Source organism: Rhamphochromis sp. 'chilingali' (genome assembly GCF_963969265.1).
Source record: "Rhamphochromis sp. 'chilingali' genome assembly, chromosome: 19".
Taxonomy (NCBI): Eukaryota; Metazoa; Chordata; class Actinopteri; order Cichliformes; family Cichlidae; genus Rhamphochromis; species Rhamphochromis sp. 'chilingali'.
Window position 1 is genome coordinate 3,255,236 of NC_137946.1, and position 27,652 is coordinate 3,282,887.

General features: G+C 41.4%; 1 protein-coding gene across 5 annotated transcripts in view; it reads left to right on the forward strand.

Annotated features, from left to right (window-relative positions):
- usp25 (ubiquitin specific peptidase 25) overlaps positions 1 to 27,652 on the forward strand; it is a 38,196-nt gene that overhangs the window by 3,626 nt on the left and 6,918 nt on the right. Inside the window, exons 2-21 of one of the 5 annotated variants that reach the window (XM_080867419.1) lie at positions 5,313 to 5,390; positions 5,675 to 5,819; positions 6,613 to 6,736; positions 8,310 to 8,472; positions 10,266 to 10,352; positions 12,562 to 12,699; positions 15,533 to 15,606; positions 16,038 to 16,111; positions 17,564 to 17,715; positions 20,170 to 20,297; positions 20,396 to 20,491; positions 20,659 to 20,823; positions 21,336 to 21,574; positions 21,720 to 21,790; positions 21,867 to 22,095; positions 22,407 to 22,670; positions 23,430 to 23,569; positions 25,457 to 25,630; positions 26,700 to 26,795; positions 27,061 to 27,239. In XM_080867419.1, coding sequence (XP_080723545.1) covers positions 5,313 to 5,390; positions 5,675 to 5,819; positions 6,613 to 6,736; positions 8,310 to 8,472; positions 10,266 to 10,352; positions 12,562 to 12,699; positions 15,533 to 15,606; positions 16,038 to 16,111; positions 17,564 to 17,715; positions 20,170 to 20,297; positions 20,396 to 20,491; positions 20,659 to 20,823; positions 21,336 to 21,574; positions 21,720 to 21,790; positions 21,867 to 22,095; positions 22,407 to 22,670; positions 23,430 to 23,569; positions 25,457 to 25,630; positions 26,700 to 26,795; positions 27,061 to 27,239 — 2,816 coding nt within the window. Of the gene's footprint in view, positions 1 to 5,312; positions 5,391 to 5,674; positions 5,820 to 6,612; positions 6,737 to 8,309; positions 8,473 to 10,265; positions 10,353 to 12,561; positions 12,700 to 15,529; positions 15,607 to 16,037; positions 16,112 to 17,563; positions 17,716 to 20,169; positions 20,298 to 20,395; positions 20,492 to 20,658; positions 20,824 to 21,335; positions 21,575 to 21,719; positions 21,791 to 21,866; positions 22,096 to 22,406; positions 22,671 to 23,429; positions 23,570 to 25,456; positions 25,631 to 26,699; positions 26,796 to 27,060; positions 27,240 to 27,652 lie in introns of all 5 variants that reach the window. The other 4 variants (XM_080867420.1, XM_080867423.1, XM_080867421.1 and 1 more) reach the window with 4 other exon arrangements.

The following is a 27,652-nucleotide window of genomic DNA, read 5'->3' on the forward strand; positions in this document are numbered from 1 at the left end:
TTCTTCATTTTTGGTTGTGTCCCCCCCCCTAAAAAAAACAAAAAAAAATCTGCTTTAAAACGTGTGTGCGTGTCTGAGCAACTGTTCTTGTGGTAGTCTTGGCCCATATCTGTCACAGGTGCAACTTCCTTCACATTTCTTGTCCTGGGCTGCTTCCACATGTACATAGGTATCTTTTTGTTTTTAAACAAGGATTTTCTGCTTTCATTTTCAAAAGAATCTACATCCATGTGAAAATGCAAAGGAACAATCCGGTTGTTCAGTGATGACGCGACGAATCCTACTTCCGGGTCTAAAGTAGTCTGCGTTTAATATGGCTTTTGTGTTGTTAACATGTTTAATGTTATGTATTTTCTTCTATTTGATCTCAAAAAGCTCCTAAAACAGTCAGTGATCACTGTTGACCTCCCTCGGCTTTTATTACCGCTAATCATTTATTTAAGCTCAGTTTTTAAAACCTTAGGATGTAGCTACAGCCCAGCCCATGCAGCAGTATATGAATGACTAACCTCGTATTGTGGATGGATTATCTCAGTTGTTCTCCTGGCTGAAGTTTGGTCCTTTTACAGCATCCTGCCATGCGATTACATTTGTTTCTGACCACCGAGAACACTCACGTTAACTTTTATCGAGTGGAAAAAAAGTTAGCTTGTTTATATTATGCTAACATAGCTGTGTCGCTAGCGGTCACGTAGCACATCATTATATACCAGCTAGCCCAACTTCAGTAACCCTACAAACGTCACTGCTGTTTAGTTTTCTGTCTTCATTTATGCTGGAAGTGACAGCAGAGCTGTACGTTTTAATTTGTTTCCAAAACCCCGCAGTCAGGACATGCTATATTATATTTAGATAGAAGCTAGCGAGCTAACTCCCTGCTAACTTCTAACTCCGTTAAATGTCATAAATTCCGTTTTCATGGATGCCTGGATGTTAAACTCAATTGTTACACCTGGTAGAGCAGAACGCTGATCATTTTATTAAAGATGAAAGACTTTAGACAGTTTTTCAACTCTCAGTAATGCCATAGTGATCGTTTGATATATGGACCTGCAGCGGAGTTTAGACCCAGACACGGCTAGTGACGTCAGACTGAACAACCGGATGTCATGGTTATGCCATAGCAACAGGTGGTGAAATGTCAGCCAGTCAAAAGCCTAACGGGAACAACAAAAACAAGGTACAGAGTTCTTACGTCAAAAAAAGACAGGTGCATAGGTTTTTAAGGAATGCAAGACAAGAGCTTCATTTTCCTTATCCATATGTAAACACAGAAATGAGAGCTTCCTAAGGTTTTCACTCTGGGACAACCTTTTCAGAAGCTCTGTTTTCATTAGATTAGGATAGGTGCATGAGCCACCGCACTACGACTACCTTTGTATCAGTGCTTTCTTTACCACTCACCATGCCTTACCATTCACAACAGGCCTGCTGTAACAGAAGCCTTAGAGAAAAGCTGTCTTCACTGTGGACTTACAAATATTGTTTAAATGTTATGACAACTGAAGCGGGTGTGAGGAAGCATATGAGCAGTTTCTGACTCATGTTTTATTTTAGACATTGGTCCTCGCATGTTAGTACTTGTTAAGCTTAAGTAAGATTAGTTGTTCTCTGTAGTGACAGGCCAAAAGTCAGAGTATCACTTCCTCTAGAAGATTGATAGGAAGCGTGTATTCCTGTCAGCTGCGTATTCTCGTTTTATAAACTTGAAAGGTTATTGCAGGCAAATTGGACTTGTTGTATATTCTGTTGCTGCAAGGTGTTAACTTTCCTTCATTCTCTACATTGACTGACTCTGCAAAAACATTTACTCTTGAGGGTTGACAGAAGCACAGGGAAAATCACATAACATCCATCAGAAACAGAAGTTAAGCCTCCAGCCTTGTAGAGAAAAACCTCCTTAGAGCTGGAGGAAGTGAGTATCTTACTTGAGGATAATAAGATATGGCTGGTGCAAATCTGAGGTTTTTTACTGAACAGCCTTAGTCTTAGAGCTGTCTATCATGACATTTCAGTGAAATTTGTGGTAATTATATGACGACACAGGAAAAAACAAACCTAAGTTTATTGGTGTTTGCAGCCTTCAGGCAGTAGCATTTATTACTAGAAACCAAGTGAGGGGAGTTTTCCATCCTCCTTTTCTAAGGAGCTGCAGTCATTGATGACACACTACCTAATCTGAAGTGTGAATCTGTTGCTACAAGTTACCAGCAGCATTATAGACAATAGTAGTGACAGAGCAAATGTAGGCACACAAGTAGACTTTGTAGTGTTTGGAAATGTTTACGTAGAAGTATATAATACCTGATTAACACTTTGAAACTTTTGGGTTATTTTGGATGTCATGATATGGCACAGCCCTACTTTTGATCATCATGCATTCTGATGATGATTCAATTTGTTAATTAGTCAGCAATTATTTCAAGAACTCTTATCTCTGCTTCCTGTGGGCAAAAAACCTCCTGTTCTAGACTCCAGTACCTCACCTGCTCAGGTCTGCCCACCTGTCAGTATCACCCTGTTGTCTCGTCCCACAGCAAATGAAAATAATCATTCAGGAAACATATGAATTTGAATGTATCTTTAACATTACTCAATAGAAGTGTCAGAATACAAATGAAATTAGTAAGGATAATGCAAATTAAAGTGTTAGTGGTATTTAAACAAAAAGTATTTAAAGTGCAAATAGGAAAATAAAATGGTTTCTGTCCATAAGGTCAAATAAAGCTTCAAATTAAATCAAAAAGATTTTTTCTCAGTCTAAAATAACACGTTTCCATAACTTACAGATGAGTCAGTGCATGAATTCACGATTGCAGTGGACATGCTCTGGAGTGAGGCTTGCTCTTATCTTTGAGATGATGTTCCCAGCTGCTGAAAACCTGCTAAAGATGCTTTCTGTCATGACTTCCATTTGAGAGGTGCATGAGCCTCTTTACAGGGCAAATTCATCTATACGCTTTTGCTTAATACTAGTAAAACAACCAAACAGAATCAGAAAAGACCATGACCAGTGTGTTTTTCAGATGGTGTAGTGTTTAATGCCAGTTAAACAGTGTATTTGATTATATGTATATAATTAGGTGGTGTTGTCCAACCCTCAGATTAACTACCTAACATTAGGTGGAAGAGGTTTATTATTCAGAATAAACGCTAACATTAATATGAGAAAAAACAAAAACAAAGAGACAGCGTAACTACTCCTGTTTAATGGTTTACTATCGCATTTCACTCATTAGCTAACTAAACTGAAATGGGGTTCGTTTAGCAACCATCATCCGGGGAAGTTTCCAACTGTACAATATTAACATAAACAAAGTATCAACGCGACACACTAAAATGGACCCATTCACATTCGAGGTCACAGCTCCATGGTGCTGGTGTTTGATACACTCGTGCACTGCAGTAGTGCTGTCATGTTAGGAAAGTTCCACTTTGCACAGTCTGCATTTAGCTCTTAGTTTTCTGTTAAATGCTTTCACATTTTTTAAATTCTCTCTCCTCCTGTCTTGCTGCTCAGGCTATGTCCTTCTTCGTTAGTACTGAGTGCAGTCTTGGCAGACGATAGAGGTGATACTGCCCCCATAGCTTCCTGTAGTGTATTGCAGTTACAAAAACACAACTACATGGTATTAGTATACGATGCATCAACAAGCTTTCCAGCTCTGATATCTAAGATTAAGAATTCAGTATTTTTGGTAATTGGAGTTGTTGTCCTGGTTTGTTTACTGTGCAACAGCATAGCTCAGAACACCTGCTGCTTTGTGATATGCCGTGCTCCCAGACATCACTCTTTTTCACTGCTTTTTGTGTCGTAGCTGGAGCAACACCATTGAAAGTGTTTAGAAATGTTTTTCGCATAGGTGGTGCACAACGTTGCCATGGGTGTTTGTTGTGCAATTAGCTTATAGTGTGTAAATAACATACAATAATGAGTCCTAAATCATGAAAGAGCCCTTTAAACGAATATTCTTGTCAGTCGCCTGTTCCACCTGTGAAAGCTACAGTCTGTAGACCTCTCAGTCAAGACTTATGACGTCTGTATCGGATGTTCAAGTTGTTTATCGTTACAAAATTTACATGATATTAATAATTTCATTTACCACAGGTGCACTGCCTTTCACACTGTGTCGTTACTGCAACAAACACAATCCAGAAACCTTGCCTGATGTGGTCTTAGGCACACGCCAAAGCTCCAACCACCTGCTGTTGTTGTTTTCAAGAGGCAGCCAATCAAATGAAAGCAGACTTATAGTGGGAAGTTGTTGTTTTTTTTGTTTAGGGGGCTGCAGCAAGGTCCAGCAGAAAATAACTAAAAATCGTTTTTGAACTTTGAGTTTTAAAAAGTTACTATATTTGAGTTAAAGAATTGCATCTGTCTGTCTGTAATAGACTATCCATCTATAGATAGACAGACAGCGTATTATTAATTTTGTAATTATTATTACTACTATAATACAGTCTACATAAATAGTGTCCTGACTGCAGCTGTTAGCCTAATATCATGTAAGAGAACTGTTCAAGATCATTTAATGTGAGGCAAAAGTGACTTTGGTGTGGCTGTGGTTGTTATTGATTAATCAATGCTCAGTTAAACACTTTTTTCTTTAATTGGGCTGGCCTTTTTTTTTTTTTTTTACCTTTTATTGGACAGCGTAGTCGAGAGTACATGGGACTGTGAAACAGTGAATGGTAAGGGACAGAGTCAAAACCATGCTCCTGCAGGCTTCCTGCATATGTGTTACCTGCTCAACCAGGTGAGCGATAGGAGCGCTCAAGGTAGTTAAACACTCCTGATAATTTGAATCGGTCTCTGAGGAACGGTGTGGACAGCTAGTGCAATGTTTGTCTGTGCCCTCCCCCGAGGAATCCAGCTAATGAATAATTTTGTTATTGTTAATCTGCCTATTTTTTTTTCTTAATCATTTTATCCATGAAGTGGCAGGGACACTGAAAGATGCCAACTACAATTTCCCGGAGACCATTATGATAAAATCATTAAATGATTAAACAACTCCCACTAAATATCGAGCCTTCCCATATACCCTTAGATGGGATTGATTAACATGCTGTGCTTTTTGTAAATCATCTAGCTGCCAATACACTTCTGTACATTCTTATGAGTTAAGAGTAAGTTATTTATTGATTTAACTGAGTTGCTGGCTTTTCATCCCAGTTAAGGGGGGAAAGCCAGTGACGGGGTTTTTGTGTTTTGAAGAAGAAGAAGAAGAAGTTGGACCTGTAAAATATAGTTTCCATCATTTTCAGGCTCTGTTATCAACACCCTCTTGATGATTTTTCTTCTTCAACAGCACCAGCAGACACTACTGAACCAGTTGAGGGAGGTCACAGGCACCACAGATGTACAGTTGCTTCAGCAGGCCCTGCAGGTACATTTTGAAACACAGGCTAAAAACTGGAAAAGTCAGGGATATTGTGTGTTTACAGTAGATATTTTTTCAGTGGGAAATGTGAGAGTTTTCTGTCTTAAACTCAGTCAGTTTATTCTAATGGGACTGTTGACACAAGTTACACTGTGCAGTCATTTCTCCCAGAGCAAAGTTTTACTTTGTATTAAATGCAGGCATTTTTGAGGTTCTCTAGTCTTTCCCTGCAGCTAATAATTTTCTTTAAATTGCATGGAGACATTAACCTAAACATGCTGTTGCTGCAGGTGAGTAATGGAGACCTGGGTGAAGCCGTGGCCTTTCTGACAGAGAAGAATGCCAAGGTTCCTCAACAAGATGAGACCACTTACTACCAGACATCCCAGGTGGCCAGCGACAGATACATCAGCGTGGGCAGCCAGGCAGACACGAGTGAGTAGCTTGGTTCAAGTTTTGGTGCTGTTATAGTTTCAGAACAGCACGTCAACATCCAGTGGTCCCACAAGTAGACATGCTCACTTCAACACTCACATAAATTAAGAGCTGACTAAGCTAATCAAGTATATTTAACTTAAGGGGATTTTAGCATTTTGATGCACTTGTAAACAATCCTGTTCTTATTTTCAAATTTCAGTCACTGCTAACAAGCATCCCTTTCTCATCTTTGGTTGCTTCATCACATGATTTGCTGAACAAGTTACTGCTGTTGCAGTCCTTCATATCATTCAACTTGGATTTTTTCCAGTCTCTCATAGCATGGCTGGACTGTCTCCAAGTCCATATTCCACGACTATACTTGCTACAGTAGTCTTGAATAGCCCTGGAGATGCTCTATACCCAGACCCTGCACCAGCTACCAGTGTGGTTGGACTATGTCTGCGGGTCAAGGGTTGTCACTGGATGGGTAGCTGGCTGATTCAGTTGGCAAAATGAGCATTTCATGAATGTTGTTAACATATAACTAATATAATAGAGCATACATTTGCCTCCTGTTACACGTGCACATGTATCCGGACCCTGTCATAATTAGAATTTAAATGTGTGAGAAACTTGGATATCTGTATTAAAATGGCATGTTTCACATCATTATTGTGTTATTCAACACACCACACTTGACCAACACAAAGTTTTAGTCCAGGACACTAAGTATCCAGAGTGTAAATGATGGTTGCATGTTAGTGTTGATCCAAACCAAATTGCTGTTGTGTGTGCTTTGTTGATGCAGACGTGATTGACCTGACTGGAGATGATAAAGATGACTTGCAGAGGGCCATTGCCCTCAGCTTGGAGGAATCCAACCGGGCATTCAGGGAGACGGGCATCACTGATGAAGAGCAGGCCATCAGCAGGTATCAGCGACTGACAACAACTTTGACAGGAAACGATATTTTAAGAAATCCACACTTTACTTCACCCACACGGTCTCTATCTTTTCCCTGAGTGTGATGAAGATAAGATAACCTTTATTAGTCCCACGCGTGGGAAACTCACTACATAGAAGACATAAGCTTCGAAGGCATTTGAAGGGGGTGGGGGGTGAGTGTAGGTCTGTGTCAGTGTACATGCATATGTGTGCGTAGGAGTGTGTGTGTGTGTGTGTGTGTGTGTGTGTGTGTTCCGTGTTCAGCCAAGAGAAAGTGTCCCTTCGCCCGGTTAGGCAAAAGTCAACAATCTTCGGTCGACGCAAGGGGCCTTGAATGAGGAGGGAGAAAGTCACACCACAGTCTTATTATCTAAAGGAGAATTTTTATTCCTGTCAGCTTTTGCCTTGAGCATCCAGCTGGTGCCAGGGGGGCCGCATGAGATGAAGATGGTAGTTGTTTTGGTTAGTGTGAACAAACTGCATCCAATTTTACAATTGGTCTAATGTCCGTCACTGGTCACAGGTCTCTCAATTCCTGTTGTTCTTCCTAAAGATGTTATCCATATAGCAGAGCCATGAGCTTCTCCAAGATCTTATCCATATTGCGTTCAAAAACACAGTCTGAGTACTCACAGCCCTGCCCATCGTCTATCATGTCGGCCAGCCTTGTGGAATTTTGAACAGCTGTAGCTGCTTCTTGTTCTTCGATAAGCCCGGTCCGAGCCAGCTCCAGTCAGCCAGAACTCTGTTATCATGGTTCCGAATTGGTAGATGTCGTTTAATGTCCTCCATCAAGAGTGTCTCCAGACACCTGACGCAACCGACCATCGAGTATCCGGCAGCAAACGTCTCCGCAGGACAATCGGGCTCTCCCAGGAGTTGTCAATTTCATTAAGGGACCAGTTGATCAAATCCATAATTCTTCTTTAGGTTTTTAGAGAACAAGTCTGGGAGACTCTCTTAGGGTTAGAGAATAAGCGAGACTATACAATAGACATGAGAAGCCAAGCAGGAAAGAAAGTGCGACCGCCTCCGTCAAGAGCCAAGAGAAGAAGTATGAAAGTACTATACTTACTCTTGTATTGTGAAACACATGATCCCCGTTGTAATAAATAGAACTAGGTCAGGTCAAATAGTTGCTGTGTCTTTGCAGCATATGTTATCTGTTTAATAGTAAATAATTTATATCAGAGAGAAAATTCATGCGTTACACAACCCGTCTATTTCTCAGGAGTAATACTGCAGTGACTATTTGACCAATAATTTTGTTTTATTATTTATATATTTTTGGCCACCATCCAGAATGGTACTTGATGGTCCGCTACTATGTAATAAGTATGTGGAGGTTATTTTGCATTTTAAACCCCAGTTCAACTGAAGCACAGTGGCCATCAGGATGAGCCTTTCTGTTGTCTGACAGTTTTTTAGCAGATGAGTAGAGCGAAAGAAATTTGACCTTTTGGGAGATGCAGAGTAAATAACCAGCAGCAGGTGATGTAGTGACCCACACACAAGTTCATTCCCTCCATCTTGTTTTTATTTCCTTCCTGCTTTTCCAGAGTTTTGGAGGCCAGTATAGCAGAAAACAAAGCGAGTCTGAAGCGCACTCACACAGAGGTATGGAGCGACTCACCCAACCCACACGACAGGAAGAGGATAGACAACTGCCCTGTGGGTCTGAAAAATGTCGGCAATACCTGCTGGTTCAGCGCGGTCATTCAGGTAGGCACACACAAGTGGACACATGTACTTCCTGAGGGCTCAAAAGCAAGTGAACAGGATTGTTTCAAATTGAAAGCCCTTTTTGTTTGTCAGCTGGACTCTTTGCTGTTTCTTTTACTGCTATTTATTAACTTTTTTTAAAATTGTTTTTGCTAAAGGAGATTTATGAAGGCTTTTGAGTTCTTGGCCTTGAGATTCCTTAATGCATCCCTGCTTATGAAGCAAATATCACTGCTGTAATCTGCAGCAGTCAGCTTAAGTAGGAGTGAATAGACTGTTAAAGAGTCTAAATCCTTAATGCTGGGTGCAAGAATATGTCAACAAGACCCAGCTTCTTGTATGCTGGGAACTGAGTGGTAAAATGTGACCTAAGGTGAAATATGGTAGATCAACATTGGATACACTATCACATGGTGCTTGGCACCAGTGTTTAATCTTACCCCTACTGTGGAGTAGAAGGTACTCCTTAAACCTGACACCACTGCAGTTAGAAGAACAGGAGTAAACAAGTTTCTCTTTTCTAAATTCAAATTATGATAATGTTTTATGTTCAAAGAGCTCCAGTGGACTTTAAAAAAAAAAAAAAAAAGAAACATTTATAATGGCTTTTAATTAAAAAAATGCATTTACAAAGCATCAATAAATTTGCTGCGTGCTCTGCAATATTTATAGTTTTCATATTTGTAACAAGTCGCACCAGAATCTGATGTGACCGTTTCCTCTTTAGTGTCTTTTATCACAGTATTTAATGGGGTGGGCCATGATAGCTGGAAGGGAAGTCAGAATGTAACTGTAAACAACTTGAGCTTTCAATGAAAGCATTTGTTTATTTAGGAAGTTGTAGAAAATAAACCCAACGTGACCCAAGGAGTCGGCTCACTGCTAAAGCTTCTGTGTAATGACAAAGATTTGAAGCCACGTCAGGCAAATACAGATCAGTTGTCAGTTTATTTACAGGTTTTCTGAATTAATAAAACATTAAATTCTATTATGTGAACCAAATGTGGTTTCTTTTAGAGGGAATCGCCATTCTGGTGAAACGTTAAATCGTTTTCACCTAGTTAAGCACAATTTGCAGGTGAAATTTGTAAATCTCACTAGGCAAAGCAACATACTTGTGATCCATAATTTTAACCAAAGTCATTTTTTCTGTCTTGTTGCTAATATAATTCAGCTCACTAATATAATTTAATGGTGAGCTGAAAGTGATTCCAGCAGTGGAGGGAAACGGTCTCAGAGGTAGAAGAGGATGAGGATGAAAGGGGAAAATAATTATAGATGAAATATGATATCTCTGATAGACCATGTTCTTGTCTCTATAGTAATAACATATATGAAAAAAGGAATAAAGGGTATGAGTATATCCCATTCCCTTCCATGGTAAATGTTTGTTTTACATATTTAAGTACTTACAGGCTGTGTCTTATTAATATTAATCACATAATATTCTTAAATGTTTACTAGATTTAGTCAAATTCTTGTTGTAAAACTTTTTCTGTGTGACAAATGCAAAAGACATTCATGGATAAATCAGCTTATCATAGAAGTGTACACTGACTGGCCACTTTATTAGGTGTACCTTGTTAATATTGAGTTAGAAGCCCGTTTGGCTTCATAGCTTCTTTAATTCTTTGTGGTATAAATTCAACTATATGCTGGAAACAGTCCTCAGAGATTTTGGTGCATATTGATACGACAGCGTCACACAGATATTGCAGATTTGTCATCAGTAATACATACCTTCCTGTATGCAAGATTTCACTCATTTTTCTTCATCCTTCTTCAACCTCAAGTCTCTGTTCAACTTGCTCGAGTTCCAGAGGCTGGTGCTCAATTACTCACCGCCAGCCAGAGTCCACGACCTGCCTCGTAATCAAAAGGTGAGAGCCCTACCTCTTCAGATCCGACAGGGTAAAGCGAAGCACCGATTATTAAGTCTGTGCATGATGTCGTCCAAGGCTTTCAAGTTCAGTTGACTGCCCTGCTTCATATCCCATTTATATAATAGCAGTGCCACTACAGCCTGTCACAGCTAGCAGTGCTTTAGCTCTGAGGGTTTGACCTTCTTAGAAACATTTGCCATCATTCAACAGCTGGCGATCGTGCCCTAAGGTCACTCCAGCTTATCATTTTGCCCCCTGACAGTTAACTTAACTGACTGCTAGCAAGCTGTAAGAAGTGCCGACTGGCGTGAAATGTTTGAAGTCTTGGTATTTATCTGCCAGGATAGAGATCAGCATGCAGAGCAGATGTGTTATGATTGATCCAGCAGCTTTTTTAAAAAAAATAATTAATTGTTTCAAATTCATCTTGTCACACACACACCGATGTACTAGCAGTGTAGTTCCCAGGATGTCTTCACACCTTTTTCTTACAGAGCCCTCACCGTAGGTTTAGTCGGCTGTTGCTAATCTGGTCTAAGCCTCTGCTCTAGAAGCATAGTTTGGGGTGGTCATCCCTTCATCTCACTTCCCTCTGTTTTAATCACTGACCTTTTGCTTTAGTGCTACATTGCTACAGGCTGGAATCTAATCTTTACATAAACATCCCTGAACAAAAAAACAAGTGAGCTTTTTGTAGTCTGCTTTCAAACCCTGCATCTTGTTGGCATTATGTCACTGCGCTGTCATTGCTGATGTTAAAGATAAGGAACTCAAAGTCTGTATGTATAATTTCTTTACTTAAAGATTGTATGTATTTTCTCTGTGTTTTGACATGTTATGAAAAACACAGTTGAAACTATTACAAAGTCAAAAAATATATATATTTAAAATAATATGCATGAACACAAACCTATGTTGAGTAATATTAAAATGTAAATTTTAAAAGAACGGTAGAAGATGGCTCCAATGAAGCCTTCTCAGTATTTGAAACCTCAGAGTTTTGTTTTGGCCACTGCTGTGTTGTTTTGATGTTGACCACATGTCAGCAGCGTGTCAGAGGGTGGAACACTAACTAGCTTAGCATAGCTTGGCATAGCAGCTAATTAGAGGTAATTGACAGATTACTAAAATATTACTAAAATATTACAGTTTTATTCAAACTGCAGCTCAGTTATGCCGCATTATGTCAAGTGCCTGACAGAAATAAACAACGCTTGAAAAGGAACAAAAGGAACATAGGGCGAGAGGCAGGGTACACCCTGGACAGGTCGCCAGTCTGTCGCAGGGCCAACACACAGGGACAGACAATCATTCGCACTCACATTCATTCGCACATTCACACCTAGTGACAATTTGGATTATCCAATTAACCTATCCCCACAAGCTGCATGTCTTTGGACGGTGGGAGGAAGCCGGAGTACCCGGAGAGAACCCACACAAACACGGGGAGAACATGCAAACTCCACACAGAAAGACCCCGGCCTGATGTTGGAATTGAACTCAGGACCTTCTTGCTGTGCGGCAACAGTGCTAACCACCGTGCCACCGTGCTGCCCCTTGTGCAATACTTTTTGTAAATAGTCAACAGTGCAATAGACTCAATACTTGAAATGTGCAATTCACTTGTATTTTTATTTTTTATTCCTATTTATTCTATTTATCCCCTTTGTATATTTTATTTATATTTGTCTCTGTATTTATATATATGTGTGTGTGTGTGTGTGTGTGTGTGTGTGTGTATATATATATATATATATATATATATATATATATATATATATATATATATATATATATATATATATATATATATATATATATATATATATATATATATATATATATATATATATATATATATATATATATATATAACAATTCTGTAACTGTAACTTCGGTCGTTGCTGTGCTTTTTTTGGAAGTCGAATTTCCCAGAGGAACCCACCCGAGGGATTAATAAAGTTCTATCTTATCTTATCTTATCTTAAAAACATGGATATCAAAGCCAGTTTAGTCTCTCCATTCATTTAAAATGACACCTAGCATTCGTTTTTGGATATTAATGGAAACATACTTTTGATACTTTAGCTTTGCCTTCATTTTTTAATAATAATTGAGAAGATGCCTTTTGTTTATGACCTAGATTGCTTGTCTTCAGTAAGTTTGATCCACTCAATTGTTGACACGGATTGTATTCTTTGTCCAGGAGCACAGGAACCTGCCCTTCATGCAGGAGCTGAGGAACCTTTTCTCTCTCATGGTGGGCTCTAAGAGGAAATATGTAGATCCATCACGAGCTGTGGAAATCCTCAAAGATGCCTTTAAGTCGAGTGACTCACAGCAGGTAAGCCTCTTTCTGTTACAACCTGCTTTGCAGAATAGCACTCCAATGAAAAGACCTTTTTTGCAAGGAGGTCAGAGATTATGTTCTTAGTCCATCGAATCAAAGCGACTGAAAGCATTTTTCAAATTTTACGGTGCTGTGAAAAACTATTTGCATGTTTTCTTGCAAAATTGTCAAATTTACACGTTTCAGAGCATTAAAGATTAAGATAACCAGAGTAAATGCAAAAACCTTTAAATAATGATTTCATGTATTAAGGGAAAAGCTAGCTAAGTCTACCTGGCAAGTGAAAAGGTAATTGCCCCCTTTGTTAAATCATGAAAGAACTGTAATTAACCACATTTTTGGACAGCTGAGTTTAAGGCTTTGCCAGTGCCGTTATCCATAAATGGAGAAAATGTCGAACAGTGGTGAACCTTCTCAGGAATGACCCGCGTAACAAAATTAAATTCTGTCGACTGACGAGATGAATATTGCACTTTTTGGAAGGTCTGAGCTCTGTTACACCTGGCAGAAAATTGATACAGTATTTCATCTGGAAAAAACCCCAAAAACCTCTTACCAGCAGAAAACATGGTTGGAGTAGTGTGATGGTGTGGGGCTGCTTTACCTGGACCAGGATGTTCAGGACCTGGACGACTTGCTGTTATTGACGGAACCATGAATTCTGCTCTTTACCAGAAAAGTCTGAAAGGAAATGTCCAGTTATCAGTTTGTACCCTGAGTGTTCTTGGGTTGTACAGCAGGACAATGATCCATAACACACCTGCAAGTCCACCTTAAAAAAACACATGAAATTAAGTTTTTGGAGTGGCCTAGTCAAAGTCCAGACTTCAGTCTGAGATAGTGGACCAAAATTCCTCCACAGCGATGTGACCGATTCATTGTCAGTTATCACAAACATTTTCTTGCAGTTCTTGGGGTAAGGGTGGCACATTTAGGTTTATGGGCAACAACTTTGTCCATGCAGGATCAGGTAGGCTAACATAGCTTTCTTTCCCTTAATAAATGAAATCATCATTTAAAAACTACATTTTGTGCTTCATCAGGTTAACGTCTACTAATATTAAAATTAGTTTAAGCATCTCAAATGTGTAATTGTGATAAATATGCAAATACAAATTACTTAGAGTAATTCTCAGTTCCACTTTACGGAGGCAGGCTACTGTTGACTAACGTTTGGAGTCCCAAAAGTTTGGGCGGTGTTAGCAGTCACCCTAGATGTCAGGCATTAGAGTTGGGCGATTGCTTCCATAGTCCATTCATCTTATTATTGGCATCTGATCGATGCCAATACCACCAGGCAGCAGAGGATCCTGCCATTACATTAGCACTAATATCCTCCATACAGTAGTAGCAGAAATATCCCCCTCTTTTTGTCTCTTATTTGATGATGATTATGATGAATTAGTCTAGGAATGAACTGCTGAGCTTGCACAAATACATCTGAGCTCCAAGTGTCAGTTACATGTGAAGCTCTGACATAAAACTATGGCTTGGCAGATAATGTTTTTGTGAATAATGAAAGTATCCATCCATCCATCCATCCATTTTCTTCCGCTTATCCGGGGCCGGGTCGCGGGGGCAGCAGCCCAAGCAGAGAAGCCCAGACCTCCCTCTCCAAAGCTTATCCGGGGGAACACCAAGGCGTTCCCAGGCCAGCCGAGAGATCTAATCTCTCCAGCATGTCCTGGGTCTGCCCCGGGGCCTCCTCCCGGTGGGACATGCCCGGAAAACCGCGCCCAGGAGGTATCCTTGTCAGATGCCCGAACCACCTCAACTGGCTGTGGAGGAGCAGCGGCTCTACTCTGAGCCCCTCCCGAATGGCCGAACTTCTCAACCTATCTCTAAGGGAGAGGCCAGCCACCTTTCGGAGGAAGCTCATTTCCGCCGTTTGTATTCGCAATCTCGTTCTTTCGGTCACTACCCACAGCTCGTGACTATAGGTGAGGGTAGGTGCATAGATTGACCGGTAAATTGAGAGCTTCGCTTTTACACTCAGCTCCCTCTTCACCACAGCAGACTGGTACAGTGTCCACATCACTGATCCATCTGCCGATCTCCCATCACTGGTGAACAAGACCCCGAGATACTTAAACTCCTCCACTTGGGGCAGGGTCTTGTCCCTGACCCGGAGTGGGCACGCCACCCTTTTCCTGATGAATATTAATAAAAGTATTAATTTATTATATAGTGCTGTCAGCGATCCGCAATAACTCGCTAATGGAAATTTGCCGCGTTAATGCGGTTATGGCGTTAACGTCAGTTTAACGAGATTAACGCTGGCGGCAATAGTATTATAGTATTAACTGCATCAGTCGGGAATTTTGGGAAAGAAAACCCCAAACACTTATCCGCCTTTATTTAGTGACTATTAACCTTCTTCGTCCCCTCTGAAGTCTGCCACAAAAGTTACATTGGCCATTAATTATCTGATTTGTGTGTTCATCCACGAAATGTGATAGACATGCATAAAATGTACGAAACGGTGCATTTGTTCTTCTTACGCAGACATCCTTGCTAGGCCAGGGGTTAACTGAGGTCAGCCTCATGGCCCGTGTGCTCATCAGTCATGTCTCTCCTTCGTATTACTCAGGCTGGATAGACATTAACCTGAATTACTAGATGACATTGATATCTACCAGAGAGTGCCCTCGAGGCATACGGGTTACCTTTGAAGTTCACCAGGTTGCGAGATTCTCCAATAAGACTGCTGCTCTTACATCCAAAGTGCACGCAGATGATAGATGACATTGATTTGAATGACCTCCATATTATTGGTTTTCTGTACTTTTATTTGTTTACTCTTTATCTGTGCTTCGCTCAACAGCAGGATGTTAGTGAGTTCACCCACAAGCTGCTGGACTGGTTGGAGGATGCCTTCCAGATGAAGGCAGAAGAAGACAGGTAAGCTCAGCTGTACCTGGATCCAGAGGTTGCTGTGGAAACAGTGACCCCATAGTCAGGCAGGTTGTCTGACTTGCTGATGTTGTGCCGGTCTCAGACTACACAGTGTTTTCAAGTGATATGACAGATTAGACTATTAGAGTCAGGTTTAGAGAGCTGAACGGTAGGGAATGAGCAAAAACACTGTCACAAGGGTTCCCTTTTTTCCTCAAACAGCTGAGGTAAACAGTTGCACAAAGCAGCCATTTTTGTTCCCAAACCAAATCAGCGGCTTTCTTCATGTGGGTTGTGTCATAATCAGGCTGATTATTGTGTAATCTGATTCCGACATTAGAATGTGACATATTTTAAAGGGCACAATAAAAAAATTTCCTTGTTTACATGAAATGTGAAGAAGTGAGGCCTGTAACATTATCCTGATTTTTCTCCAGGGAGGGTGAGAAGCCAAAGAACCCAATGGTGGAACTTTTCTATGGTCGTTTCCTTGCTGTGGGGGTCCATGAAGGTGAGACGGGGTGTTTAATTGAAACCAATAAAGAGAAAAAAAGAGGCATACTTGGTCGTATCACAGAGAAATACAGTGTTAGCATAGTCTGATTGCAGCAGCCGCAAAGCAAAGCAAGTCCTTGCCCCTAGTAATGAAAGGTGACCTTGTCTTAATGAGATGTGATCCATGCAAAAGAGGAGAGTGTTTGCATTGATTGTGGAAGACCTCGACGGCTGATTGACATTGTGCTTATTACGCATGACAGTACTGGCCCAGAGCCACCAAAAGCTGGGCCCATGGACTCTGCTGTTCACAAAACGACCTTAATGCCTCATCTGCATGTCCCCTAGCAACTCCAGTCCTGCACCTTTTTTTTTTAAAGTCACTTCCTCACCCTAGTCACTGTGAGGATGTGGGTGCTGAACAAGTAAAAATCACCTCGGATGTAAAGAAGTATAAAAGGTACCATGCACCTTTGTCTTTCTTTTAAAATTTCCAACACCTTTAATGCAGAATGTTGGGAGATAATATAATATACTCATCATGGACACTTCCCTAATAAAATGACATCTGGCACCAGAAGACTATTAAAGCAAGTGACCAACCTGACTTAAGCAATAGCTAAAACATTTATGTATTATAATTTAAATGATAGCGCTCCATTAATTGAGTATGTCATTAAATTATGGCCCATGCTTTGGAATAAGATGTGGCTCTTTGGTTGAGATTACTTCTATGGTAATACAGTATCCATCTTTTATGTACACTTTGTGGTCTAGCTTTTTCACATTTTAGTATAACTTTTTTTTTCTCTGACGTTTATGTTATTTCCAGTTTGAAACTATTTTCCCAAAATTCCATAACTGAAAGATGTGGAGCTGCACTACATTCTCAAAACATGTTTTCCTAACACTGCATGCAAAACCAGCCACACTATTCAGAGCTACTAGTTAATAAACACCCCAGTGAACTCTAATACAATTTAAAGAGAAGCATATAGCGACAAAAAGACAAAAAAAAGTGAGTCAGATAGCAGATTTTAAAAAACAAAACCAGTCTGAACAATGGCCGAGTATCCCTTCAGAAATTTGTGCAGCACTGACATTCTGCTTACTGAAGAGGATTCAGTCTGTGATCCAGAACAAAGGTGGAAATACAAAGCATTAAGAAAATAAAAGATTTACATACTTCCTGCTGTTCCCAGTACGGGGCCAGTATTTAATATAAAAAACTGTTGCTTTCTGTAATTACAGAATAACACAGTTAATCCCTGAAGTGATGTAATTATTGGAATTTGATATAACTTTGAATCATGTTAGTGATATTGCAAAGTGATGTTCATACCTCTACTGTTGCGTTTTGGGGGCATAGGCCACACAATAGGCACTTAGTGTGCACTCTGGTTTTTCTCAGACGCTCTTTCAAGTGCACTCATCTGTCCATGTCTGTTGTATGTGTGCAATCCCACAGGTAAAAAATTTGAAAACACAGAGATGTTTGGACAGTACCCCTTGCAGGTCAACGGGTTCAAGGACCTACACGAGTGTCTTGAGGCAGCAATGATCGAGGGTGAGATCGAGTCCCTGCACTCAGCAGAGAATTCTGCCAGGTCTGGACAAGAAGTAAGTGCCAGAGCTCGCTAACAGTTAAGCTCCCGCAGAAGAACTTTAGATTTAGATTGGTTTTCCATCAGAAAGTGTTTTATACGTCACAAAAAAATCTCTAATATCCGTCTGATCTTTCCATCTTGGAAAGCCACATTAAATAAAAACACCTGCATATGAAACATTTGCTTTACATGTTTGCATCAATATATATATTCCACAATTCTATTTGCCATCTTCACCTCTCAGTGGCACAGAGAAAGCAATCAGGTTAAAAGTAAGAGATTATGTGCTGGCTCCTCTCCAAAGGGCTAACCTCTCATGACAATGACAATAAAGTTTCTGATTCTGATTTGCCCTTATGTGACACCTGTACTATTTTGGGTTTGACCTCAGCTTAGCTGTAGCCTTGACTGCGCTGTCCCAGAGCTGCCTGGAGCAGCTAATTATCAGGCCAGCAGGTTTGCAGATGAGTATGGCACCCAGCCCTCTGGAAAAAACACCAGCCATCAGCATTGGAAATGAAAGGAGACAATGCCATTCACATCATACACAGTAGCAGGGTTTGCAGATTACTTAACTTAAGAGAGATGAGAAGTGCAAAGTCACACAATGTGTTAGTTGGTGACTGAGGCTATGTCCACGTTAGCCCAGATAGATTTGAAAACGGCTACTTCGTCTGAAAATGCTCCGCATCCACACTGTCGTTTTCAGTCGTTTTCACAGAGTTGTGCGTCCACATTGAAACGGCCAAAAACACTTACCTTCCAGTACTGCGCACTCGTGAAACGTGAGACGATTCGACCTGTGCCATTTCCTTCTGCTGTTTATTTACTTTCCGGCTCTTTGAAACGTCGCGGCAAAATGTTGAGGAAAGCGCGAAGTCGTTTTTTTTAAATAGACTAACAATGAGGTGGAGTTGTTGCTGCGAGTAACACAAAAGTACAAAGTTGCAAAAGCGAGTGAGAATTGAAGAATTTGAAGAAAAGCTCTCTGGAGCACATACAGACTGATATTAATCTTTAATAGGGCTGTCAACACTGAGAGCAAACAAAACAACTGCTGTGTAACGCCCTCCGCTATCTTAGTTTAATTGGTCACTTGACTGCATCACTCGACTAAAATGTGTCATGGTTTTCTACGGTCTCTCTGTCCACACTGTGATGTGAAAGCACCGTTTTCAAATGTATGCGTTTTTGAGAGCATTTTAAAAACGCTGCGTTTTCCATGAGCAAAAACGCCGTCTCAGTGTGGACGGGAGGCCAAACAAAAACGCATTAGTGTGGACGTAGTCTCAGCCAACTAACTTGGTCATCTCAAGCCACAACAAGCTGTTTTATTTGTAGAAATAGCCAATCAGACAAAAGCTGGCTTTAAGGCACGGGGAAGGGAAATAATAAACTTAGACAAGAGAAAACCTCAAAACCAAGGATTTGTATTAAACTCAGATATATTTAACAACCCTTAAGATTGGTTGCAATGGCTCAGCATGGGAAAAAATGTCATGGTCCTGGGCCATGTGGGCCCAGTATTCTTAGTTTCTTGTATTTTTGTATTTCGTTCCTTATTTAGGCCATGTTTCCTGAGTTGTCCTGTTGTGTTGTTCCTTATTTGACTTCCCCTTGTGACTTTTATCCCCTGTGTGCCCCTCTATGTATCTGTGAGCCCTCATCTCCCCTCCTTGTGTTTCATTCCATGTTTCCCCAGCCCACTATGCCCGTGCTCTCTCTCTCCTCCTGTTTGCACCTCTGTGTACTTCCTGTTTTACTTTGACAGTCTCCCGTCAGTGTTGTTTACTCCTGCCATGTCTTGTTATGTTTATCTGTGTCAGCTGTGTTCCCATGTGTGGCCACTTCCCCTGATCATCCCTCTTGTGTATTTAGTCTCTGTGTTTCATGTAGTCTGTGTCGCGTCGTCTGTGTTACCACCCCCTGTGTTCCGTATCTCCAGCCATAGCTTTTCCTTAGTTTATGTCCAGTTTAGGTTTCTGTTTGAACTATTACTCTTATGCTGCCCTCACTCTGTTTTGTTCCTTTCATCAGCCAGAATAAAAGGCTCGCTTTTGTTTAACTCCACTCCTGCATCCTCGCTTGTGTTCGCTCCTGGGTCCACCACACACATTTCCGCACGGTCTGCCTCCGCAGACCGTGACAAAAAAGATTTTCCTCCAACACAGTGCTTTACTTTGCATCACAGTACGGCAAGCTAACCTGTTTATCTTGCATGACATTGTACCCCATTTCTAATGTGGGAACAAATACATTCAAGTATTTGAAACACAAAGTTAGTATAGATCAGTTTGTTTTCCAGGACATTTCACATTCTGATACAGATCCAATGTCTGATTTTAAAAATGAGAACATGACATGTGATCTTTAAATTTCCAGTTCATCAGATGCTGCTGAGTATCTGAGGGTCTGTATTCGATCGTTTTTGAATACCAAAATCCATTAACATCCAATTTTCTTACAGCACTGGTTCACAGAACTCCCTCCTGTGTTGACCTTTGAACTGTCAAGATTTGAGTTCAACCAAGCACTTGGACGTCCTGAGAAGATTCACAACAAGCTTGAGTTCCCCTCTATGCTCTACATGGATAGGTAACGTAATCAGGCTTTCTTTTTTACCACCTCCGTTAGCCTCTAGTGTATATATATGCAATCCTGAAGCTCCTGGTGTGATATGTGTGCGTTGTCAGGTACATGGACAGGAACAGGGAAATAACCAGGATCAAGAGGGAGGAGATCAGACGGCTGAAAGAGCATCTGACGCTCCTCCAACAGCGACTGGAGAGGTATGGCTTGTCCACTGATACCCCATTATTCAGCCAAGGTCAGCAGAACTTGCCAGACAGCCACAGTCATTTTTCACTCAAACTGCACCCTTTCATCTTCTGCCCTTTCCACTTTGTTGCTCCGTCTGCCTCCCTCCATCTCTGCTACGTCTCTGTTTTTCTCTCAGGTATCTGAGTTACGGCTCAGGTCCCAAGAGGTTTCCTCTGGCAGATGTCCTCCAGTATGCCATGGAGTTTGCTTCCAGCAAACCAGTGTGTACCTCCCCAGTGGAAGATATTGACACATCAGCACCCCCTGGTGGAACAACAGGACAACAACTGCCACCACCAAGGCGAGTTTTACAAAAAAAAAGCCTGAAGTGTGTGTCAGATTTGTACAAAGAAGGTGAAGATGAACGAGTTGAAGATTAGATGGTGCAAAAAACAAATGGGACAAAACATGATAAAAGGTTAATATTATCACATTAAGTCAGTCACAGTTACCAGAACAAACTTGTCCAGTCCTTCCACAGTTTTTGAAAATATATGGAAAGTGGGACATACAAGAGAGGGCTGTGTCACGCAACACATGATGTGACGTCAAAGTCGAGCAAAATGGCAGTGTAAGAGAGTTTCTCACTGTAAGAGAGAGCCCAGACGGTTAGAGGCAGAGGGCCTGGCTCTCCTGTTGACAAATGTGGCTGTAGGGACATGGAATAAACTATCCATTTAGAATTTTTGATTTGATTCTTATGGTTTTGTTTTTTGTTGCAGTAGCTGTCATTTCAAACTATAAAATATCTGCAGTGTGAACTTTTTTTTTTTATTTAGAGATGTCATAAAGTTTACATTTCTAACCCTGCAGCTCAGCTGAGCAAGACTCCTTACCTCCTCTGGAGAGCTCGGGCCTTGCGTCAGGTCCTGCCACTGCTCCCTCTGCAGCCCAGCAGCAGAGAGTACCCATTCATAAGCCCTTCACGCAGTCCCGTCTACCCCCCGACCTCCCCATGCACCCTGCCCCACGCCACATCACCGAAGAAGAGTTAAGAGTGCTTGAGGGCTGCTTGCACCGTTGGAGGAGTGAAGTGGAAAATGACACTCGTGGTAGGGCTATGCTCCTTCTGTATCCAGTCATTTGCACTCAGTTGTGATAGCACGAGTATATTTCAGCGTGATTGATCTGTCTACCGCTATGCTGGCCATTATTTTGGCACATGCTAATAGGTCGTATATGATCCTCTACTTCCAGATCTGCAGGGGAGTATTACCAGAATTCACAGAACCATTGAGCTGATGTACTCGGACAAATCTATGATGCAGGTGAGCACCCAGTCCTTTCACCTTGACTTGTAAAAATAAACCCAACCCTCACATTTCCTTGTTTGCGTTTCTGCAGGTTCCATATCGGCTTCACGCAGTGTTGGTCCATGAAGGCCAGGCCAATGCAGGCCACTACTGGGCTTACATCTATGACCCACATCAGCGTTGCTGGATGAAGTACAATGATATTTCAGTGACAAAGTCATCCTGGGAGGAGCTTGTCAGGGACTCTTTTGGAGGCTACCGCAATGCTAGTGCCTACTGTCTCATGTACATCAATGACAAGAAGCCATTTCTCACAGAAGGTAAGAATGAACTCTTCTCCGGTGCTTGCATCTCTCTTTTGGTTGTCATATTAGAAAAGTGACTCGTATCAGAATGTTGGCTGGATTGTCTTTGGGGGTTTTGAGCTCTATATCACATTACTTTGTGTCATCAGCCTCTCTCTGTATCGATACCTAAATGTGTTTGTCTTTGCTCATAAAACAATAAACATTCTTTTATGCCACAAAATACTGATTTGACCAAGCTACACCTGATACTTCTGAACTGAACTGATTCCCAAATAGACATTTAGGAAACCTTCATATTTCTTTTTCCTAACTCTCCATTGCAGAGGAGTTTGACAAAGAAACGGGGCAGATCCTCAGCGGCATGGACAAACTGCCGCCAGACCTGAAGCAGTATGTGAAGGAGGATAATGAACAGTTTGATAAGGAGATTGAAGAGTGGGACATCATGCAGGCTCGCAAGGCCCAACAGGAGAAGCTGGCACTGGCCACAGCAGCAGCCGCCGCTGCTTCCACGGCATCCAGCACTTCCACTTCCTCCTCTTCCCCTCAGCCCATGAGTATTGAGTCCAGCCCTCCAGACAATGCAGGTCAGAGCCATAACGCTCACAATAGAGAGTAGAATGCTTTATTAAGAAACAGCAGTACATATAAAATCTTTTGTTCCCTGAAGAGTTGTAAAACAGTCTGGAAAAGAGCTGGCAATGTGCGCTGTGAAATTATACAATATTTATAGCAAAACAGAATAGAGTTATTACAAAAAACTGTACATGTATTTCAGTTGTACTGAATTATGGGATACACCCTTAGGCAGTGACGCATAGTTATTTGTTGTTATTCAGGTAAAAGCACTTTTTAATCACATTCTGGTTACCTCACCAAAATAAAAGCATGGAGTCATATACATAAGGAAATGATGCAGAGGTGTCACTGCTTTAAAGTCCTTTCACACATGATTGGCTTGCCCTGCTCTAACCACTAGGTTGAGTGAGTGACCCAGTATTTGTGTTGAGGTGGTCTTTGTGTTCTGCTTCTGCTGTGTCACGATCTTATACATATACCTACAGATAGATACTACATATACCTCGTTCTGTGTTTCTATTGGTTGTGCAAGTGTATATCACACACAGACACACAAGCGCTCTCAGTCAACATGCTTGCATTGTTATTTGCTTGTTGCAGCATGAAAGTATTGTTGCACTGTCAGTGTGTTTTTAATGCTGTTAATTGGAGACTGATGTGCTTTGAGGCCAGCCTGAAGTGGCCATTAAAAGAACTGCAGATTTTGTCGCTTAGACTGTGCTGAAGTGTTGCTGCTTCTGTATGATGGTGGTGTGCTCCTTCTGTAGTTCCCCAGCAGGATCCTGAATACATGGAGCAGCCATCACCCACGAATGACTCCAAGCACCTGCAGGAGGACACAGAGAGGGCCATCTCCAGGGCTGCTGCTGAACAGGAGGAGAGGAGCCCTGAAGCGTTACTAAATGCTGTATGTAAAACATGCAAAGACACACATTACAGAAGACTCACAACAAGTCATGCATGCGCTTTCTGATTCTAAACAAGTCACATTCATATGTGTATTCAACAAAAAGCTATGTCAGTCGAGAGCTGTTACTTAAACACTGCTTTAATCTGTACTTTCATATTAACGGTGGATCACATGAATGCCTCTGTGTTAGATATGTTGCTTATTTTGATGAAGTCAAAGAGCCATCGCTGGTCTGTTTAGTTCTCCTGGTTCACTCAGGCAGTTGGTTTAAAAAAAATAGACTGTAACCTCCCCCATACCAAACATACAAGCACCAAGCTGCACAGATACGAAGAAAAACCAGCTGGTGAACATAAAGGAGCATTTAGCTTATAAATGTCGGATGGCTTTTGTACAGTGGGACTCTACTGCCCCTGCATCACATGGGTAGGTTAAGCATTTTTCACAGGCTCACTAAGTTTCTTAAAGTAAAGTGCACTAGGGCTGCCACGATTACGTCGACTATCAAAATCGTCGACGACTGATTTAATAGTTGACACATCATTTGAAGCTTTGTAAGATCACAAAAGACGCAGGAATAAGTAGCAGGATTTAAGAGTGTAATAACGGACTGAAACAGAAGATGGCAGCACTGTATGTACAAGGATGCCAGCTGCCGTTAAACCCCGAAGAAGAAGAAGCTGTGTCCCAGAATTCATAGCGCGGCCCTGCTCAGTTTCCAACAATGGCAGCAGCTAGTTAGTTTTAATATTACTCTTATTATTCTTTCTGGGTCACAAAATAAACGTTTAACATATTTTTAGGCGAGAATGTAGCTGTGTAAACCTCAAATATCTGCTCAGTTTATCAAGACACCACATATTTTCAAAAGCGCTCCGACGTTTTCGGAGACGTCTGTTAGTCACTAGCTCGATAGCTAGCCGGGGGCAAGGCTCACTAGAGCCCTAGAGCCGTGAGAACACCGGACTCCCGGCAAATCGTTTTCAAACCCACCGCCGTCTTTCGCTACTCAGGTTAAACATGATATATAAGTCACTTAAATAACTTAAAAAATTTATTGTTTGTTCTTTTTCAGTATTTTATTTGTTCCTGAGTGAATCGGTTTGGCTGAGATTAAAGTTATAGTTTTTACACAGCTGAATAAACGTCAAGCAGACAGCTGATTATCAGAAGTGTGAGATGCTCGAGAATATACTCCGGTGTGCTGTTATATTTTAGATAGCAAGGAGTTTATTAAACTTCATCGAAACAATCTGCAAATGTCATTAAAATTTAATAAACTCTCATCTTTTCTTTATTTTTAGTTAGCACAGACCTTAAACACTTAAAGCTGTAAGCTAATGATAGTTATATAAGAGCAGATGCTGCTGGTGCAATAAGCTGTACGTTTTACGTCCAGTGGATGATGATCTGATTAGTCGACTAATCGCAAAAATAATCGGTGACTAGTCGACTATCAGAATAATCGTTTGTGGCAGCCCTAAAGTGCACCATGGATGATACCTGCTTGACATCTTGGCCCACTGAAGTCTGTAGTGTGAATTTTTACATAAAATAAGCCATTTAGAAATTTTCCACAGCCAGTACTGAGAGGAGGAACAATTACAGCAACTCAAAAAGATTATTTCCCACCTAGGGGAAACACTGCTGTGTCATGTTTATTCAACTTTCTGCCCCACTTTTCCACAACTGTGCCCACTGAGTTTTAACAAGGATTCAGAGTTACTTGCATAGTTTAGAAAAGTCTTATGCAGAGATATAAAATGAGCTCGTTTTATTAAAACTTTTTTCCTCTTCCTGTTTCACCTTTGCCCTATATAATGTTCCTTCTGTTTCCATCAGTCCTCCATCGTTCCTGTTTCATCTGTCCCATTTTCTCTCCAGTCTCTTCCCCCTCCCATCTCCCCTGAGCCTGAGGTCCAGATGAACACTCCCGTAACCCCCCCTCCTGACCTGGTCACAGAGGATGAGTCCCCTGGCCAGCGCACAGTCGAGGTGGCCATTCCTAATGTGGGGACATTTGTCATTGAGTCAGAGGAGGGGGGGTATGATGATGAGGTAGCTCTGGCTCCATCAAGTGTTGTCTGAGCCTGTTTGATCTATAGAATGAGAGGTTCATTGCCCAATTGTATTGGCTCCATAGAGCATAAGGTTTTTCACAATGCAGTGCAGTAAGGTTGGCCCCTTTGTTGGCTGCTCTGCGTTACTCTTGTGAAAAGTCTTTCGTTGAGCCATCGACATCGCGGCACAAAGTCAGGTGGAGACAGGCGAGACTGCTGCTTCATACTGTGATGCACATGTGCTCTTATATGTATGATGCTACTTGCACAAGAGCGCAAACCTCCGCCAAGGCAGCTAAATCTTATGTACTTTTAAGGAGGCAGTGTTGTGTTTTGTTCTTTTTAAACAACAGTGTAAGAAGTTGTATGTAGCATGACAGACATGACTTTGATTACACCAACATTATGTCGGAATAGGTGATGGATAAATAACCGGACCGATTAACTTGAGTTTATTATATAATGTGATGCTAAAGTATCTCTAACGAGAACGATATTCCTCCTTTCTTTCAACGTGGATTGTTAACTCCACCCCACCTACACCCCAAGAAAGTTTTATCAGCATTTATTCAAATCTTCTCGAGCTGCCGTGTTTACAGAATGACACGCACGCACACAAGTGCTACCAAAAACATCAACCCTCCTTGGCAGAGGTAAAAATGAACAGATAGCTTTCATGCAGCTATCATGGAATCAATGTTTCTGTAAATGTTGGCGGTAGTTTGCTGGTCAGTGTGTACTGAGTGCTGAATATCCTCTGTAGGGCTGCTGCTCCAGCCTGTCTTCCTGCACTCTGGGTTGTCTGTCACACATTTTTCATAAGGCTGTCTTGGTTTTTACACATTATCCTTGTGAGCACTGCGCGTTCCGCCTCTTAAACTGACTGGTCGCATCCCCGCCGACTTTTGCCCGTCTAACCAACCGGTGCATGGACTGCTGAGTGATGTTTGGCATGTCCTGACTATGGTACGCCTTGCTGTAGAAAGTTAGAGCAGATAACACAGTGCCTGACCTTGCTCAGTTCATCACCAGGGCCTTGTTTAACATGGTTCCTGCTTCCTGGGCAGGCGATGATGACCCCCGACATGCAGGGTGTAATTATGGCCATTGGCAAATCCAGCAGCGTGTATGAAAAGAATGGGCCCGAGGCGGCCTTTTTTAAGGTACAACCTCTCTCTCCTTTCCGCTCTCACTCACTTCCTTCACCTCCTCTTCTGTTATTGTGTTCCAGTGTAACATTGTTCCTCAGACCACTGCAGTGTTTCCCACAGATTTGGATTCTGTTTGTGATAGTGGAATAGTTTTAGGGGCTTACATGTACACATGCGACACTCAGGTGTGCTGCTTAAATTAAGCTGTCATTTACTTAAGTAACTTCTCTCTCACACAGTGACAAGTAGCTTATTTTTCCTTTGTCTCTTTGTTCAGGCCATCAAGATGGAGTATGGACGTCTCTTGAGATTTGCCCAAGAAGACACGCCGGTTGAGAATGACTACCGACTACAGCACATCATCGTTTACTTCATCCAAAACCAGGCACCCAAGAAGATTCTGGAGAGGACTCTGCTCACACAGTTTGCTGACAGGAACCTCGCCTTCGATGAGAGGTGTAGTCCTCACTCTGCCACAAGCTTGTAATTTAAAAAATGATCATGTTGCATTTTTTTTCCCCTGGCTGTGTCAGAATCGAGTTGGTTACCTGAAATCGGTTCTTCGTAGTGACCAGCAGAGGGTAGCAGAGACTGTAAGAGCTCCCGTTTTACTCTCAGCACAGACTGGCTGTGTCTCATCAGAGCAACACTTTCATGCTGCTAATCCTCTCTGATCTGCACGCCTTCTGCCTTTTGTTCGAACACAAATCATACAAGGCACATGTCCAATACTGACTTTTTCTTTTCAAATTACCACTGCTGTATATCAAGATCCCCCCTCTTTTAACTCTGACATTTTGGTGTCATTAGGGTGTGTAATGTCCCTTACTATTTCTTAAAACTTTTCAGCTATGCTTGTTGGCCTCGAT